Raw genomic sequence first — 17,284 nt, 5'->3', positions numbered from 1 at the left:
GCTCAACGTACTTTGGCTTTGCTCGCCACGGCGCTCGTTGTCGTTGTTGGCGGCGCCTTTATGAGCGCACTTCGCGCGGTGGCCATTTTCGCTGGGTCTGTAATCTGCTTGAGCGAGCCCGTTGTTGCCGTCGCACTCTTGGACTCTCTTGCAATGAGGCCGGCGCTGGCACTCTTTGGTGCGAGCGTCGCACACGTGGGCAGTGACACGGCCGACGACGTTGCTGTTGGCTTAGCCACCATGGTCGTCGGGAGCTTGGTGCCACCGGGCTTGGCGTCGAGCTTGCTAAATTGGCGCGCTGGCACGGACGTGGACGACGACCGCGGATTGGCCATTTCTTTGCTGTGCTGTCGGATCTTGCTGATGATGTCGATCGACTTGACGCGCGCGCGCCGAACGACCTGGCCGTCCTTCCCAACAATTAAGGTATACTCAAGCATTTCCGACCACTTGGCTTCCGACGTGAAGAGGTCGTGGTCCGTGTGCATGCCGAGCGCCTCTTCGGCAGCGACGCGGCGGTCGTTGTCCTCGTCCGACGTGGCGATTGCGTCCGCCCAGTGGTCGCGTGTATGTACAAGGACGGCGAGGACGTCACGGTCGGCTTCGTTTGGTGCTTCGAGTACGATGCGGATGCGCGTGAGAAGCTTCTCGTCGCCGGGCGCCTTCGGGTCCAAGCAACGCTTCCACGCTAGGAGCAGGGACGCCGCCTTGATGCGTACGTTCGGTACGTGGTCGTCGAGGAGGTCGAGTGCGGGCTCGACAAAGACGTGTCGGATGTACTTGCGGCTGTAGCAGCTTACAGCAAAGTCGCATGCGTCGAGGAAGAGCGATCGCTGCCAGTAGCTTTTGCCCTGGGCGTACTCCTTTCGTAGCCGCACGAGAATGTTGAAGCGGTTGGTCTGGACTTTGTTTTCGCGGTGGAGAACCACGAGGGTGCGCACGGCTTCGAGCTGTACTGGTCGCGCGCCCTAACACCCAACGTCGTCGTCGGCAAGTGCCACATGGAGAGATCAACGCACCGCGTTCATCATCTCAAAGAGGAGGGGAAATATTCGCTCAAACAGCTGAATCGGGGACAAGAACGGGTGTAGCTTCTCGAGGGCCGAGACAACACGTAGCTGGTCGCGCCACTTGCCGGCCGATAGGACCGTATGATGCTGTAAAATGTGTTTCAGCACCGTCTCCAAATACGCCATCTAGAAGCCAACGGCCTTTCCCACATTGCACTTTGAAACAGTGGCGTGTACCCGCTGGTCGTCGTCAACGCTCGTGCAAAAGTACGGCATGACGTCGGGTAAGCGCGCGATCATGTAGCCTTGGACGACCGCCGACTCGTCGCGCAGCGTCGTGAGCGACATGGCTTTGATGTACCGCAACGCACGCTGCTGCCCAAGGAGGTGGGCGATTTCATGGAGGCCTGCGACGGCCGTGATGCGGACGCTCTCGACCTTGTCCTGCGTGAGCGCTTGGAGAAGCTCGTCGAGCTGCGCCGAGTATTGGTTGGCGCCAAATGACAAGACGACCGCTGGAAAGTTGTAGGCACAAGCGAGGCGCACCTCGTTCTCGGCGTGGCGCCCGAGCCGGTTGAAGGCCGCGAGGAGGACGCTGCTGCTTTCCGCACAAAAGTCGTTGAGTGTGAAGAGCTTAAAGACGAGTCGTCCGAAGCTGCTGGCGAGGGGGCCAATTAAATACGATGGCGTGTACGCAATCACGTCAAGAAGCACGGGCAAGATCTGCGCCTCGCGCTCCTTCTTGGGGTAAAAGTCGTAAAGCGACACGAGGGTCCGAAAGGCCATGATTTTGACTTGCTCCTCTTCGTCTTGGAGGAGCTCGAGGAGCTCGGGCAGTAAGTCCGCACACGCCTTTGTCGTGCTACGATACAAAATGCGCACCCGCGGACCAATGCGATGCGCTCGTCTACCTCACAGCTCGCGCCAATGCATCCAGCTGCATGCACATGCACGTCCGTACGTCCGTGTCCGTGTCTTGGCACAGGCCCATCATCTAACACGACAGGATGTCAGATGCTTTGGGGTTCGGTCGTCGGCGTGCCTTTTGGAAAAAGAGACTCTCAATGTCGGCCTCGGACAGCAGCGTCGACGCCGTGAGCAGGCCGAGGACCCAACAACAAATGAGGCGCGAGCCCGCGGCCTGGGACACGTCGCCCTTCTCGATGCCGATGCGAATGATCTACTTGTCCATGTCAATATACTATGAATCGAAGCAGACGCACCTGTGTCTTCTTGATCGAGCCCGAGAGGCGAGGCACGAGAGCGGCGATGCACCGACTCGCCACTTCGGCCACGTCTTTCTGCTGAATGTCGTTGACGAAATCAAGCACCATGGGCAAGAGCTGCTTGGTGACTTGGTCGTCGCTGAGGAGAAAGGTCGCGGCCAGCTTTTGCCGGTGGTAACTCGAGACGAGCTCGTCGTACTCGTCGTGAAGCGTCGGCAGCGGGTACGCGATGAGCTTGCCGTCGCACGTGCCGCCGGCGAGGTGCATGAGGCAGTTGAGGATCTTGATGAGCATTTCCATGTCGTTCTCGGTCTCGTTGCGCTTCCAGAGCATCTATGCGCTGTCGATGAGCACGACGGATCTACGTGGCAATTGCCTTGATGTCGTCGAGGAGGAGCGTTAAATTCTCTCTCGAGTTGTTGGCGGCGAGGATCGTTGGGATCGAAGCGAGCACTGAGACCTTTTGCTGCTTGAGTCCTGTCTTGAGCAGCCAGTCGGCGCGAGGGATCTCGGCCATGTCTTCCTCGACATGCAGCCGCTCGAGGTCCGATGGGTTCTACGCAGCATATTCGACGGTCTCTTCCTAGAGAACCCAGCTGTACCACGTCGCCGTCGCGGTCGAAGCAGCACTCGGCCTCTTTCTCGAAGAAGAAGTCGTCCATGGCGCCGGCCCCATGCAACAAAAGGACTCTGGCGCGACGCCACCAGCGCTGCCGCTATTTATAGCGGCGTTGCGTAACGTCGCTGGAAACACCCCGCCTCATGACGTGGCGCCACGAGCAGACACCTCCCAGGCTGTGTTGTAAGAGCGTTGTGTCTGGAAAGGTTGGCTCGCGACAGGACGCATCGTAGCCACCATAGTACAGTATAAAGCAGCTCGATTGCGTGGCCGCACCGAGAACTCCTTGAGAGCTCCTAGCGGCGAAAGGAAGACCGTGGTGATGCAAACGCAGTCAAGCGATCATTCGAGCCGCAACGCTCGTCGTGGCGACTGGAAGCAAATGAAGATGCTCGTCCGCAGCAGAACCAGCGCTCGAGCCATCTCCATCCAATGACCGCCGACCAATGCCGCCAATGAACACCTGGTGTTGGCTTTGAGCGATCCGACTTGGACTTCATCCAAGGGTCAATGTCCCTTGGGTCCATCCTGCTGTCGATACCGCAAGAGTGGCGGCTAGTGCATCGACACTTTGAGATAACTGACTCCAGTCCTTCAACTGTTTCATCGTAGTTTAAAAACATACCTCTGTGCGCAGCGACTTGATCGGATCGAAAGATCGGTCAGACCGTCCAATTCATTTAACCTAATTGCCCGTCCTTCAGCAGGCTCGTCCTATTATAATAGTCGCTCGGTCGCGTTTAACGACAACTGATCAGCAAGCTTTGTGCGGATCAGTTGTCTGCGAACAGGTGGTTGCCTGGGTGGGTGCAGGTCCCCGAGTCCCACTGGGCAGTGCCACCATCACTCGCGCCTCGAAATGGAACGACATCCGGATTGAGCTCGCGGTTCCAATTGCGGCAGAATTGAGTTTCCCGTTCGTTCCCCAACCGCCATGGCCAAGAGCAGGAAGACGACCAAGAGCAAGGCCATGAAGCGCAAGGCGCCGCCGCCACCGCCCGTCGCGGTGCACTACGACGACGACAGCATCAACACGCTCTTCGAGGCCATGAGCGTCGTCGCCGTCCGCTGCGACGACGACGAGCGCTTCTACGTGGCCGAGCTCCTCGACGACACGACCGAGGAGATGCTCGACGACGACAGCGCGACCGTCAACGTCCTCTATTATGACAAGCAGCCCGACGGCTCGTATGTCGTCGGTGCCTACGATGTGGCGCCGGTCCGCGCCATCATGTGCGAAGTCGCACTCGAGGCGAAGCGGGCGGGGACCTACGCGCTTCCGGCCCGCCACGCCCAGCGGGTGCGTCCACAACTCCACAATCCCATGATCATCATCTTCATCTCATCGTCGCATGTGCAGGTTCAACGCGTCTTGGATGCTGTCGAGGCGGGGAACGGCGTGCCCGAAGAAGAGACGCAGCCCATCAAGAAGCGCAAGACCAAGGCGTCCAGCGCTGTGGAAGACGACGACGACGACGCGACGATGACGACGATGGTACCGAGGCGACGTCAAAGAAGTCGCCCCGCAGCAAGCGCAGCCGTGCGTCGCCCAAGAGCGCCAAGCTCAAAATCGACAAGAAGTCGGGCTTGGCGCGCTGCATCGTGCACGTTGCGACGGACGTGGCCGACGACGAGATGGCCGGCGACCACAGCTTCCGCGCCAAGTGCCACGACGTGCTCGCGAGCGCCAAAGAGGTGCTGCGTGCTGTGCTCACGCGCAACTACGACCTCCTCGCGTCGCTCTTGACACCGGACGCGGCTGCCAAGATGCACACGCTCCACGCGGCCCGCAGCGTCGGCGTGCGGAAGACGGCGCTGCAGTATGCGATCGAGCACAACGATACGCAGGTATATATGCTTCGTGTCGATGTCGGCTCACGGCGCGAACCAGGCGCTCCTATTGTTTCAAGGTATCAAGGAGACCAAGTGGACATTTGCCGCCAAGCCCAAGTGTGCGCTGCAATCCCTCGGGACGGGACAGCACACGAGTGCGTACAGCGACTACAACCGGTGCGAAGCCGTCTCTTCTGTGTCATGTCGCATCACACCGACACGCGTAGGCGCGCCATCAATGCGAGCCGCGGCGGCAAGGAAGGGCTCAACGCGCTTCTCAAGGACCTGGACCTGGACACGATGGGCGATGCCTATCCCTTCGTGGACCTTGACCGCGCTGACCTCAGCAAGGTGCTGTGGAGCTCGCCCAACACGACGTACGAGCTTGTGGCGTTCTTTTACCCCGCGGACGCGTGGGTCTCGAACGCCGAGACGGTGATGCCGCGAGTGTTCCGCTGCGGCAATGTGGCGCTCGCGACCAAGCTCCTCGGTATCCTCGTCGCACGCTCTGGCTGGGGCTACAATGCGCTGCACCTCGGCGTGCTCTCGGACGCGCCGCTCGAGCCCTTTCGAAAGGTCTCGGTGCTCAAGAAGGCGACGGGCCATGGTATCGCGCCCTTGCACGTGGCCAGTCTGGACCCAGCCGCGCGCCACTTGGGGCAGCTCGTGGCCGAGCTCAGCACGCCCGAGCTCGAGTTTGCCGACAGGGCCGGGTGGCACGCTGTGCACTACGCCGCCGTGTGCTCCTCGTCGGCGCCGATGCGCATTCTTCTTGATGCCGGTGCCAACGCGACGGCCAAGACGACGGCCAAAGGTACGAGAGGTCAAGAAGCTTTATGAACCAACAAACCGAGTGCGTAGAAACGCCTTTGCATTGGGCGAGCTCCTTTGGACGCGCCGAGACGGTGAAGCTGCTTCTGGAGTCGATGCCCGCCGAGATGCGCTCCGGGTACCTCGAAGGCCTCAGTCCAAATGGGTTTCGTGCGTTGCACATTGCCGCTGTGCGCGGACACGCGGCCGTCGTCACCGCGCTTCTCGACGCCGGCGCCGAATTGAACGCAGCTACCGCGAGCAACCACGGCAAGCTTTCAGCACTGGCGCTGGCTGCCGAGGCTGGTCACGCCGACGTTGTGGATGTCTTGCTCCGCGCCCGTGCGCCTGTCGACATCCGCGACAAGCTCCGTCGCACGCCGCTCATCCTCGCCGTCATGAACGGATACTCTGCCGTGGCCACGACCCTTCTGAACGCCGGCGCCGATGCGTACGCTAGCCGAGCCTGCGTGGCGATCCTCATGTGTCATATTGTATAGAAACGCCGCCGATACGTCGCTCAACACTGTCATGCACTACGCGGCGAGCTACGGGTGGCGGTCGTGTGTCCGGCTGCTGCACAGCGTCGGCGCCGAAGCGTGGAGTCGGAACGACTGGGGCTACACGCCAATGGCGTGCGCGGCGCTCAAGGGCCGGTACGATGTCTCGCGCTTCCTCATCGACCACGCGACGGACCCTGGCGCCATCGACTTTGTCGACGCCAACGGCGCGTCGATGCTTTTTCTGCAGTGCCAACTGGCCGAGTCGACGGATGAACTCACCTTTTTGCTCGAGAAGGGAGCTGACCCGAACCGCGCGACGATGGACGAGTGCACGCCGATCCAGCAAGTGCTTCAGCGCCTCGCCACGAGCGAGGAGGCAACAAAGCCGGCGCTGCTGGCGATGCTGACGCTCCTTCTCAAGCATGGCGCCACTGTCGATGGCCCGGCGCTAAAGAAGCACGGGCAACCGCTGTCGTTGGCGATGCGCGCACAGTCCAAGCCCGCGTTCGACCTGCTTCTCCCCACGACCACGGTGACGGCGGCGACGTGGTTTGTTGCTGTGACGTCTGGCGCCGAGTTTGTCGAGGCTCTCTTGGCCGCGTCAAAAGGAATGATTCCTCTCGACGCGACACCGTATCACGCCAACTTGTTGCACGCGCTGGCATCGTCGCCCACGAGTCTCCCGATCGCAGTGGTGTCGGCGGTCGTTGCGCGGCTCGACAAGGCGGCGTTCACTGCGTGTGACCACGGCGGCGACACACCGGTTGCTGAGCTGTTGCTCTTCCAGCGACCGATGCACATCGACGTGCATCGCGACGACGATGCTAGCGATGCGGCGTACATGGCGCTCTTGGAGCTCTACTTGCAGCATACGCCCGACCTCGCGCGTCTGCGGCGCATGCAGACGCTGACGAAAGAGAAGAAAGCGGATGAAGAGGTGTGGGCGCCGTCGACCATGGGGCTTTTGCACATGGCGGCTGCCCGGAAACTGGCAACGACGTCGGACGGCCCTCGGCGCTGGCGCGGCAAAGACGTTCTCGCGACGCTTCTATCCTTTGGCGCGTGGACACAAGCGGATGTCGATGCCCTCGATGACGACGAGTCCCCACTCCTAGTGGCGGCCAAGCACGGCCATGTCGACGGCGCCAGAGCACTGGTACGTCGTATTCCCTCGCTCCCTGCTAATGCTTAGCACGCGTGTGTATAGATCGATATCGGTGCCAACGTCAACTACTGCGTCCCAATCAAGCCTGCGACGTTGGCGTGCACACCCCTCCACGCGGCGCTCCATTGTTTGCCGATGGTCCAGCTGCTTCTCGAGAACGGCGCCGACGCGTCGTTCGCAGCCATCGCCACGCCAAAGAACACGCCGTTGCACGTGGCAGTGGACCGCCGAAACACCGAGTTGGTCGACCTGCTTCTCTCGTTTGGCGCCAACGCCGTGCTTCAGAACGAGCTTGGGTTCACGCCCCTCACCGCTGCCGTTGCCGCCGGCCTCTCCGTCGAACAGACCCTGCTGCATGCCAACGACGTCGACTACACAACGACCGTGCAGCAAGGCGACGACTGGGACTTTGCGTGTCACAAAGCCAAACCAGTCGAGGCGCCGCCGGCCCGGACGGTGGTCTCTGCGCTGATTCGTGAGACGACGAAGGCAGCGATCCCGGTGCCCGACGCCCAAGGGCGCACGAGCCTGCACTACGCGTGCAAGAAGCGCGACATTCACTTGCTCCGGTGCCTCCTCGCGCTCTCGTCGGACGCGATCAACGTCACCGATGTCGACGGGCGCACGCCGTTGCACTTTGCCGTGAACGCGGCACCGATGACACCCGAGGCCACGTTTGACGTGGAGAGCTTGCTGCTGCAACACGGCGCCGACGTCAACGCCGTCGACCGCTTTGGGCTCTCGGTGCTCCACTTCGCGTTCGTCAAGGTCAACCTCGACTGGCACCATGAGCACAAGTCGCTCTCTCACGCCGAGATGGTCAAGCAGCACGAGGCCCACTTGACAGCGATCCCGAGAACCGAATCGGACCCGATCGAGACAGTCGGCAGTCTCTGCCTCGTTGACGGCCTTGTTGTCACGGGTCAGGACGTTCTCGGTCGCACGCCGCTGCACCTCGGTGCCGCAACAGGCGCCGTCGTCAGCGTTCTCGGCATCCTGCATCTCGCGCCCAAGACCATTCTGCACGTCACAGACACGCGCGGCGACACGGCGCTCGGCCGCGCGATGGCCCACGAGCGCAAGGCCATGGTCACGACGCTCATCCAGCACGGCTCGTCCGTCCACGGCACGTTTACGGTCGAGAACCCGTCGATGGAGAAGAAGCGCAAGGCGAGCTACTACTTTTTTGCCGTGCAGCAAAAGTGGCAGGGCATTTGCCACCTCCTTCTCCAGAGCGGCTACTGCCGCCGCCAGGCGGTCGAGGATTCGATCCGGACCCACAACTGGGAGCTGGTACGAGTCTCTCTTTTCGTACAGTGTATCTCACGCGTCGTATAGACGAGCAACCTCATCACGAGTCTTGTCAACAGCAGCGATCGCGTCCTTCAGCATCTCAACGACCGCGGCGAAACCCTCTTGCACATTCTCGCGGCCCAAGACGTCGAGTTTACTGGCGCCGCCCGCGCTGTTGCGTGGCAACTCATTGATGCGGGTGTTTCCGCAAGCGCTCTCGACAAGAGCGGCGCCTCGGTGCTCCATGCTGCTGCGCCCCACGCGCACCTGGAAGCGCTTTGTTTTTACCTGCACCACGCACCGACGCTCCTCAATGCGACCATGGCCAGCTCCGGGGCATCGCCAGTGGTCCACGGTCTGCGCACCGTCACCAACGTCGACCTCGCCACCAAGCTCGTGGTGTTTTTCAAGCGTCGGGGCGCCGATCTCTCGCTCCGCGCCAACGACGGGCACTCGGTGGTCTCACTGCTGCTGGATCGCTTCAGCAACAACAATAGCACGGATGCCACGCGCCTGCTCTTTCTGCTGCAACTGCTGCTCGCTGCCGGTGTCTCGCCCAGTGGCCGCTTCCCGACGTCGCACCCGTTGGCGGTCTCCCGCCATGCGAGCCACGACAAGCTGTCGCACGCGACACCGCTCCTGCGGACTCTGTACGTGACGTCGGGGTACTTGCGCCAGCACCTCTTGACGCTGCTTTTGGCGCACGGCGCTGACATCACAGAGACGGACACGGACGGCAACAGTTGTCTCGCACACGCCGCCATGCGCAATCTCACGGACGAAGCCAAGTTTCTGGTCGGCAAGAGCGTCGCGGCAACGATTGAGCGCCCGCTCGTCGCCACAGACAAGACGGCTGCGAACACTGAGACGTCGGAGGCAGCTCAGGACAACAACGTGTCGGGCAACGACGAGGACGAGGACGACGACAGTGCGAGTGCCTCGGGTAGCGACGAAGACATGGGCAGCGGCTCGGATGACGACGATGCGGAAGAGGAGGAAGAAGCCGAGGACGAGCCGATGGCAGCAGTCGAGGAAGCAACCGAGGCAAAGACAACGGACACAGAAGAGGTCGTTGTCCGCCGACCTCCGATTGTCGTGCGCCGGAAGCTGCCGGCGGCGGCCCTGCGCAAACTCGTCGGTCTTTCAAACGCGTTTGGCGAGAATGCACTGCACGTCGCAGTGTACCCTCGTCACGGGATGTCTTTTGAGAACACGCTACTGGTGCAGCTGCTCAAGAAGAGTGGCGTCTCGACCACCGCGACCGACGTCGACGGGCGCACACCGCTGGACTTGGCCAAGACGCAACCGTCGGGTGTGCTCTGGACGGCGCTAACGTCGACGCCGCTGCCATCGATCGGCGACGCGCCGTCCTTTGTGCCCCAACCGGCTGTCGACGACGACGCTCTCGCGTTCCTTGCCTACTGCGAAGCCCACGGCCATGTCGTGCACGAAGAGATCACGCCCGAGGTCGCGCCGCAGTGCGAGGCCGGCAACAACCCGTCCGTGTTGGTCGATGCCGACAAGGTCGCGTACGCCGTTGTCTTGACCAAGGTCGACGTGCAGTCGGGCCAGCACGGCGTCAACGTGTTTTACCGCATGCAGGTCGTTCACAACCCGGTGCAGGATGTGTACATCCTCTTCACCAACTGGGGGCGCATCGGAGAAGACGGCAAGTACCAGCACACGCCGTTCCCAGACGCAGTGAACGCCTGCAACGAGTTCAAGAAGATCTTCAAGTCCAAGACGAGCAACGTGTTTCCGCCGACGTCCGAGACGCCGTTTACCAAGAAGCCCGGCAAGTACATGCTCTGTGTCGCCCGCACGCAGCGCGCCAAGTACGACATAGTTGTGACGAGCCCGATTCAAGTGCCATCGGACGCACCGCCTTCGGTGCATGCGCCGCCCGTGCAGGACGCGCTCGCGGCGATTACGGACTTCAACTGTCTCCACGAAGCTGCGAAGCATCTCTCGCTCACCGACGTGCCGCTTGTCGAGCTTCAAAGCCATGCGCTGCAGCAAGCGTTGCAGCAGCTTCACGAGATCCACGACATGATCGTCGCCAACGACAAGGTGCTCTCGAACGTCCAAAACAGCGGAGGTCTCGAGCCTGCGGCGCTCGCAGCGCTCACCGACGAGTGGCGCGCTGCCACCGAGGCGATCGCGGCCAAGTGCAGCCGGTACTTTGAGTGCGTCCCGCGGGACGATGCGACGGCCGCGACGGAGCTCGCCGCTTTTCTCGACGTGGCCAGTGTTCAAAAGGAGATGTCGCGTGTGCGTCAGCTCATTGAAATCGCGGGGACGAGTAAGATTGTGCTTGGCGCCAAGGCCCGGGCGCACGAGCGCCACCCGCTCGACTACTGCTACGACGCGCTCCAGGTGCAGCTGCGGCAAAGCTCCGTGGCCGAGGTCGACGCAGTCCGCAAGTATTATGTGCAAGGCCATTGCAAGAGCGGCTACAGCGTGGCCAATGTCTTTACGCTCGACCGGCGCGACGAGCTCGACCGCGACGCCGACACGGACGTGCCGGGCCACCGGACGCTCTTGTGGCACGGCACGAAGCGAACGAACCTCATGAGCATCCTGCACCGCGGGCTCTGCATTGCGCCGGCCGATGCGCCGCGCACGGGCCTTGCGTTCGGGAAAGGCGTCTACTTTGCCGACGCGGCCGCCAAGAGCCTGCAGTACTGCACGCCGTTTACGACCGCGGACAAGAAGAAGACCAAGGTGTACCTCCTCCTCTGCGACGTGGCGCTCGGGACGCCGCACCGCGTCCAGCGCTCCGAGTACCGCGAGTCGGCGGCCGACGGCACCCATAGCACGTTTGCCGTCGGGAGCACGCAACCGGATCCGAGCGAGACGCTGGTCGTCGCGGCTACGGGACGCAGCAAGGTGCCGCTGGGTGACCTCAAGGTGCTCGGAACAGACTTGCCGCGGTCGTTCGTGTGGTATGCCAAGCAGCCCAAGAACGAAAACGACCGGTACTTCTCGAACCGGACGACGCTGTGTGGGGATACGGCTGCCCTGCTCGAGCGCTTTGCGCAAGGCACCGAGTCGCACCTTGACGTGACCGAGCCGAGTGAGCTCCTCGAGGGTCTGCTGGTGTATTACAACTACTATGGCCAGTTCAAGACGCCGACCAAGGTCTCGGTCGATGCTGTCGCGCGCCAGCGGTGGGTCTCTGGCGCCCTCCACGAGGCCCACTTGCGCCTCACGGTGCACTTCACCGCCGACGAAGATACGTTTTCGTTCGACGCCATCGGACGCACCGATGTCTTCGACGACGCCGAGGCGCCAACCGGGTACAGCTTGCAGATGGACACGTCGTCGCTGTCGTACAGCGAGTTCATCGTGTACAAAGAGCGCCAAGTGCGCATGCGCTACCTGGTCGAGCTCGAGCTCGAGACAAAGTAGAGTCGTATCGCCTTGTACATTGTTTGTGAATCTCCTCATTTGTACGTGCCTTATCCACTGCTACTTGGCATCATTAGAGCAAGCATGCAAGGATCTCTAGCCGAGAGTCGATTGCGACGAGACGCAGACCACCGGGTTCGGGACACCAAGCACGGGGTAATGCCAAATGACCATGTCTTGTACGACAAGGTTGCGCGTCGCTGCCTCCGCTGCCAGTGGCGCCCAGTTTGGGTCGAGCCACAGCGTGACGCGGGTGCACGTGGTGAGAGCGTCGAGCAGAGCCACGTAGCCTTCCTCGCCAATGTGGTTTTGCGTGAGGTCGAAGCGACAGCCCGTGGGACTGCTGGCGCCACATAGCGCCACCGCCAGTGACGACGCTTCTTTATTGCCGATCGCGTGGTTGACAAGGTCCACCTCCCGGACGCCTTGGCCGACCCACTGGCTCCCAAACGTCACAAAAGCGTCGACAATGACAGGCGCGCAACTCGTGCTATCGCTCCACGTCAGAGTCTCGAGCACCGGCGAATGGGAGATGCAAGCGACGAGCGCATCCAGTGAAGCGAGGAAAAAGCCCACATTGATAAATGCAACACGCCGTAGCGCAGTCGAAATGACGGCGGGCGGCGGCTCGACGTGCACAATGTGCGCATTGCACACCTCGAGCTCTTGGAGTAGGGGAAGGGCAGAAAAAATGTCGCTGAAGTCGACGCTGACGACGCTGTCGCACGCAAAGGAAATCGAGACGAGCGAGCCAAGGTAGAGGCGCCCAAAAAGCCAACTTGTAAAGAGCCCGTCGGTCGAGAAGTCGAGGACGCGCACCTTCGTGACGTTTTCCAAACGCGGCTCGGCGTCCTGCACGGGTGGCATAGACCAGATCGTCAAGTCCAGGCTTGAGAGCGAGCTGGCGTCGGCGAGCACGCGGGCCACGTCGCGGCCGTCTTCGTCGGCATCGGCAAAGCCCAGGTGGCTCGCATACCCTGAACGCAGCCAAGGTCGCAGGCGCTCCGCCCACTCGACCTCAGCATCGTGCCGGTAGGTCGTCTTGATGTCAAGGTGACGAACGCAGTGCCCCGCCGAGGTCACGGCAGCGACCAAATCCTTGTCATGGACGTTCTCGACGCGAACAACCTCGAGGCGTGTGCAGCGCTCAAGCAGGGCGATGAGAATGGGCAGGTCAGCTTCCACGGAAACATGGCACAGCCTGAGATGCGTGAGCTTCTCGCCCCACGCATCGACGAGTTGGGCAAAGTCGTCAAGAGATCGTGGGTCTCCGAGCCACCACGTGTACGGGTTGTCAACTTGAAGCGCGGGGAACACTGGCATCGCGTCCAGCACCAGACTTTTCGCAACTATAAGACAAAGTCGAGTCTCAAAAGAGGCCAAAGCGAGTTCAGCGCTCCTTCGTAGTCTTGCTGGTACATGGCGGCCAGCGGATTCGAAAGCAACTGCCGGAGCGCGGTCAGCGGCGTGGGCAGCGTGGGAAAGGCCGAGAGAAAGGTCAAGACATCGCGTGGCGCGGCAATGCATTGGGCGATGCACTGAAGCGCGGGGTCCAAGTCGAAAACGCGCGCAACGATCTTCTTGCTCATCGATCGACGGTCGTGAAGGGGGAGTACCAAATGAAGTGCCTTTCGCAAGGGATGCTACGGTCTGAACGGCCACATCGCAACAGGACATTCCGAATCGTCAAACGGGACGAGCGACAGGTCCGATTGCACCCTCTTATATTTCGGAACGCGTCGGACTATAAAACATGTTCACTGTCCATGCCATCGACAGCTCATCGCGCGGTAAAACTCCGGAGGTGTTATACATGTATAGTAGAGGTGTTGACAGGCGCGCGGCAGTACCGGTAGCGTCGCCTGACGACGGTGCGCTTCGAAAGATCTGGTGCCTGCGCGGTGATTGGTCGTTCGAAAAGAGATGCTGTTTTTCATTGGCTAATTTTACTGCCGGCTTCCCTCCGAAAAGCAACTTCAGATTTGGCCATGGTCGAGACCAAGCTCGTGGTCGCAGGCGCCCTCGCGGTCCCGACGCTCTACTTCGCCTCGGTGCTTCTTCGCGCGATCGCGTCCGTCTCGCTCTCGGAAGGCTGGAACCACATCCTTGCCAACGTATGGGCGACGAGCGGCCTCCTCGACTACGTCATCGGGCTGCTCTTCGCGGCGCCGTACTTTTGGCTGCGGGCGCCCAGCCTCCCGACCAAGCTCGTGGTCGTCACCGGCGTCTGCTTCCTCGGCAACGTCTTTAGCGTCGCAGTCTTCATCGCCTACATCGTCCGCGGCCATGGCACTCTGCGCGAAGCACTCCTGCCGCTGCGCAAAGCGTCGCCGCCGATGGATAGCGCGGCGCCGTCCCGCCTCGCGTTCATTGTCGCGGCCTTGGCCTCGATGGTCTTTTTTGTTGGCTACTGCGTCTACTGCGTGAGCGTGCAGCCCATTTCGGTCGGCTGGGCGTACATCAAGGCCGACACGTGGTCCTACGTGACTGTCATTGACGTCTGGACCGGCATTTGCATGGTCGTCACGTACGTCGTCGTGCGCGAGTTCCACGACGCCAAGCTCTTTTGCTCGCTCCTCGTCGTCGCGCTCATCTTTCTTGGCAACGGCGCGACGTGTTTTTACCTCTTGTACTTGGCGCTGGTTCGATTCCCGCGAGGAAGCCTTCGCGACATTTTTCTCCTAAACGAACACATCCTCACGGAAGACGCGCCGCTGAAGCGCCCCGAGGTTTCTTTGAGCTAGGATTTGTCATTCACTTACGTAAGCAAATCTATAAGTCTTTAACATCCGCCTCCAAATCTACGAACCCCCAACGCTTTGGCAACATGACGTCAGAATACGACCAGTGCTACGTCGGGTCACCATGTGTGAACTCAATACGACATAAAGTCGTGAGCCTTGGATACGACGTACGTCGTGTGTCTGGATAGTACGTTGTGAGGTTTGGATACGACACAGTGCATCCCTGGAATATGGGTACAGTACAGTACATGATATCTGTCGTGAGAAAACAGTACATGTACACGATGAATGTCGCGAGAAAATTACAATTAATACAATTTGTACGTCGGCAGCACCGGCACAGAGCGCTTTCTTGGAGGAGGTCACTCCTTCGTTTTCAAAGCTGTCAACTCCCACCGAGACAATGTCGGCGATGAGGAGTTTGATGAGGTCTCGTCCGCGCGCTCTGCCGCCAGCGTACAATGTGAGACAAACCAGCAACACTCTGACACAAACATTCGTCGTTGCCATTCGCCAGCAGCAACCAGAGACCGTTTGAGCGCGTTGCAGTGAAGTAGTGTGTCCTCGAAGGAGAAGATGGCCACGGAGACGAAAGATAGCGACGGCGTCGATCTGCTTCCGGTCGACGTCAATGCTCTCATGGAGGGCTTGGACCGACAAGCCCGCGCGCGCCTCCAGAACCGAGCCAAACAAGCTCGGTTTCGCGCCCGCCGCCGCGCCGAACGCATTGCGCTGCGCGCGCAGAAAGACGCCCTTCAGCCGCTGCCATGGCACGATGTGGCCAACGCGTTGGCAGCATCTGCGACGGACGCGGCCCACGAGAACGAGCGCCTCAAGCAGCGCCGCGCTGCCAACCTCGCGCTCGTGCAAGCCATGACCAAATGGATCGCGACCCTGCTTCCGCGGTCGCCGGTGCGTGCGAGCTCTCTCGTCCTTCGATGCAGCAAATACCAATGATACAATCTGCTAGCGGCACACGGCGGCGTATACAAGTGTCTTACGCGAAGGCGCGGCGCGGCAAGCCAGCTTTGACTGGCTCACAAAGCGCCTGTACATCGACACGGACCGCGCGTTGTCGGCTCCGGCCTTCCCAACGTCAAGTGGCTTCTTGAATGCCTTTTCAATCTACGACGAGAACGAAGTCGAGGATGATGACGGGTGCGTCCATGCGTGCTGGAGCTTCCAGCGCTTCTACGACCGTTCGCTGCACGACGTCGCGACGAAGCTGCCGTTTCCGCTCGTGGCCGTGTGTCCGCAGCGGCGGTCCGTCTCGTTTCTCGACCAAGAGGTAATACGGTGATTCGCCACTGCGGGAGCTGTACACTGCCGATAAGATCTTGGATTCGATTGCGCCCGGAAGCATGTGCTACCGCCGCGCCGTGCTCAACGACGGCGAAACCATCAACCTCGTCGGGCGCATCTTTCGCGAAGCATCCCGCGTCGTGTTCGTCTTGTGTAACATCATTGATGACCCGACGCTTCTGCGCGACGAGTACTACCGCCACCGCCTCTTCTGGTATCGTCCTGTTAGGTAGACTGCTCTCTTCATTGCGCATGGATAGGTATGTGGCCGAGGCCATATCGCCGCACGAAACGCGTGTTCGCGCCCGGTGGTTCAACTCCCAGTATTTCACCAAAGACAGACACCCCGTGGGCTTTGCCAACGAGATGGCGGATGCGATCGACCCAAGCGCCATCGCGGCCAACCAAGGTCATCGCCCAGCGACGCGAGCGGAGTACAAGGCGTGGCTAGCATCGACGCATGCAATGCCAGATGCGTACTGGCGCAATCTCTCTCAGCTCGAGGCGCCGCGGCCCGATGCACAACAGTTTGTCGACTGGCGCCAAGGCTAGGATGTCGAGTCTGCCAACAAGTTCAAATGGAGTTGATTGTGCTGGCCGCTTCGAGTAGCATACCGTTCCAAGCAGCACATAGATATACAGCGCAGCGCTCGTTGCTATCTCTTGACGAGTGAATGACAATGTTCCATCGAGCAAGCCAAGCCGCGCAATCGTTTTCGTGTTAAGTTAGGCCTCGGAGCTCAAGCCGGGCGCGTCGCAGTATGTGAGCGCGTGGCGAGGCACAGCATAGCCCGAGAGCTGGACTGCGGTCGTGCCAGCGCGCAGTGGGTTGGCGAGCGCTACTTGGGCGAGGTATGCGAGCGTGAGGCAGTGGTGTGCCTGGATGAAGCGGATCAAGATCGTTTGCTGCAGCACGTAGAGCCGCGCGAGCAGACTGTTGGCGACGACGCAGAACGGAATGAAGAACGTCATGGCGAACTGCGCCGCGAGTGCGCGGTACGCCTTCTTCTCGGCCTCCATCGCGCTCACAATCGTCTGGATGTGGGCCTGCAGCTGCCGCAACGCGTCGTCCAGGTCCGTCTTGAGCTCGCCGTTGAGCACCTTCCACGCCACATGGTGCAAGCCTTCCTTGACCTGCAGCGTCGACAAGAGGCTCTGAATCTTGGCAACAAGCGCTTGGAGCTCGTCCTTCTTGAGCGTGCGATGCGTGCGCTTGACCTACTCGTGCAGGGCGATGAAGGTTTTCGTGTGGGTGGCGATTGCATACCTGGACGAGGTACTGAAAGTACTGCGCTCTACGGTGCTGGCTCGTGTTCTTGTAGATGATCTTGCGCAGCAGTAGCAGCTCTTCATGCAGCAGGTCGACCG

At 60.9% G+C, this 17,284-nt stretch overlaps 7 protein-coding genes across 7 annotated transcripts; 3 read left to right on the top strand and 4 right to left on the bottom strand.

Moving 5' to 3' along the window:
• Positions 1–2: 2 nt before the first annotated feature.
• Positions 3–2,569, bottom strand: SPRG_10607 (hypothetical protein; the record flags this gene model as incomplete). Its single annotated transcript, XM_012349733.1, has 6 exons — positions 3–968; positions 1,020–1,196; positions 1,248–1,872; positions 1,922–2,004; positions 2,053–2,190; positions 2,234–2,569. The coding sequence occupies 6 exons, from the start codon at positions 2,567–2,569 to the stop codon at positions 3–5; spliced, it is 2,325 nt and encodes a 774-aa protein (XP_012205123.1).
• A 28-nt stretch (positions 2,570–2,597) lies between these two features.
• On the bottom strand, positions 2,598–2,898 carry SPRG_10606 (hypothetical protein; the record flags this gene model as incomplete). Its single annotated transcript, XM_012349732.1, has 2 exons — positions 2,598–2,792; positions 2,839–2,898. 2 exons carry the CDS (start codon positions 2,896–2,898, stop codon positions 2,598–2,600), a joined length of 255 nt encoding a protein of 84 aa, XP_012205122.1.
• An 872-nt stretch (positions 2,899–3,770) lies between these two features.
• Positions 3,771–11,870, top strand: SPRG_10605 (hypothetical protein; the record flags this gene model as incomplete). Its single annotated transcript, XM_012349731.1, has 9 exons — positions 3,771–4,155; positions 4,216–4,350; positions 4,389–4,703; positions 4,747–4,865; positions 4,916–5,502; positions 5,550–5,949; positions 5,999–7,157; positions 7,209–8,459; positions 8,505–11,870. The coding sequence occupies exons 1-9, from the start codon at positions 3,790–3,792 to the stop codon at positions 11,868–11,870; spliced, it is 7,698 nt and encodes a 2,565-aa protein (XP_012205121.1). The 5' UTR covers positions 3,771–3,789.
• A 34-nt stretch (positions 11,871–11,904) lies between these two features.
• On the bottom strand, positions 11,905–13,459 carry SPRG_10604 (hypothetical protein; the record flags this gene model as incomplete). Its single annotated transcript, XM_012349730.1, has 2 exons — positions 11,905–13,209; positions 13,290–13,459. 2 exons carry the CDS (start codon positions 13,457–13,459, stop codon positions 11,967–11,969), a joined length of 1,413 nt encoding a protein of 470 aa, XP_012205120.1. The 3' UTR covers positions 11,905–11,966.
• Positions 13,460–13,843: 384 nt separating this feature from the next.
• Positions 13,844–14,664, top strand: SPRG_10603 (hypothetical protein). Its single transcript, XM_012349729.1, has one exon. The coding sequence runs from the start codon at positions 13,859–13,861 to the stop codon at positions 14,612–14,614; it is 756 nt and encodes a 251-aa protein (XP_012205119.1). The 5' UTR covers positions 13,844–13,858; the 3' UTR covers positions 14,615–14,664.
• A 526-nt stretch (positions 14,665–15,190) lies between these two features.
• On the top strand, positions 15,191–16,563 carry SPRG_10602 (hypothetical protein; the record flags this gene model as incomplete). The annotated part of the gene is made up of 4 exons (XM_012349728.1): positions 15,191–15,526; positions 15,585–15,902; positions 15,949–16,130; positions 16,177–16,563. 4 exons carry the CDS (start codon positions 15,191–15,193, stop codon positions 16,466–16,468), a joined length of 1,128 nt encoding a protein of 375 aa, XP_012205118.1. The 3' UTR covers positions 16,469–16,563.
• A 79-nt stretch (positions 16,564–16,642) lies between these two features.
• On the bottom strand, positions 16,643–17,261 carry SPRG_10601 (hypothetical protein; the record flags this gene model as incomplete). The annotated part of the gene is made up of 2 exons (XM_012349727.1): positions 16,643–17,134; positions 17,184–17,261. The coding sequence occupies 2 exons, from the start codon at positions 17,259–17,261 to the stop codon at positions 16,643–16,645; spliced, it is 570 nt and encodes a 189-aa protein (XP_012205117.1).
• Positions 17,262–17,284: the final 23 nt, after the last annotated feature.

The sequence above is a fragment of the Saprolegnia parasitica genome (genome assembly GCF_000151545.1).
Source record: "Saprolegnia parasitica CBS 223.65 unplaced genomic scaffold supercont2.57, whole genome shotgun sequence".
Lineage (NCBI taxonomy): Eukaryota > Oomycota > Saprolegniomycetes > Saprolegniales > Saprolegniaceae > Saprolegnia > Saprolegnia parasitica.
The sequence above is the reverse complement of the archived record's forward strand: the minus strand, read 5'-3'. Positions and strand labels throughout refer to the sequence as shown.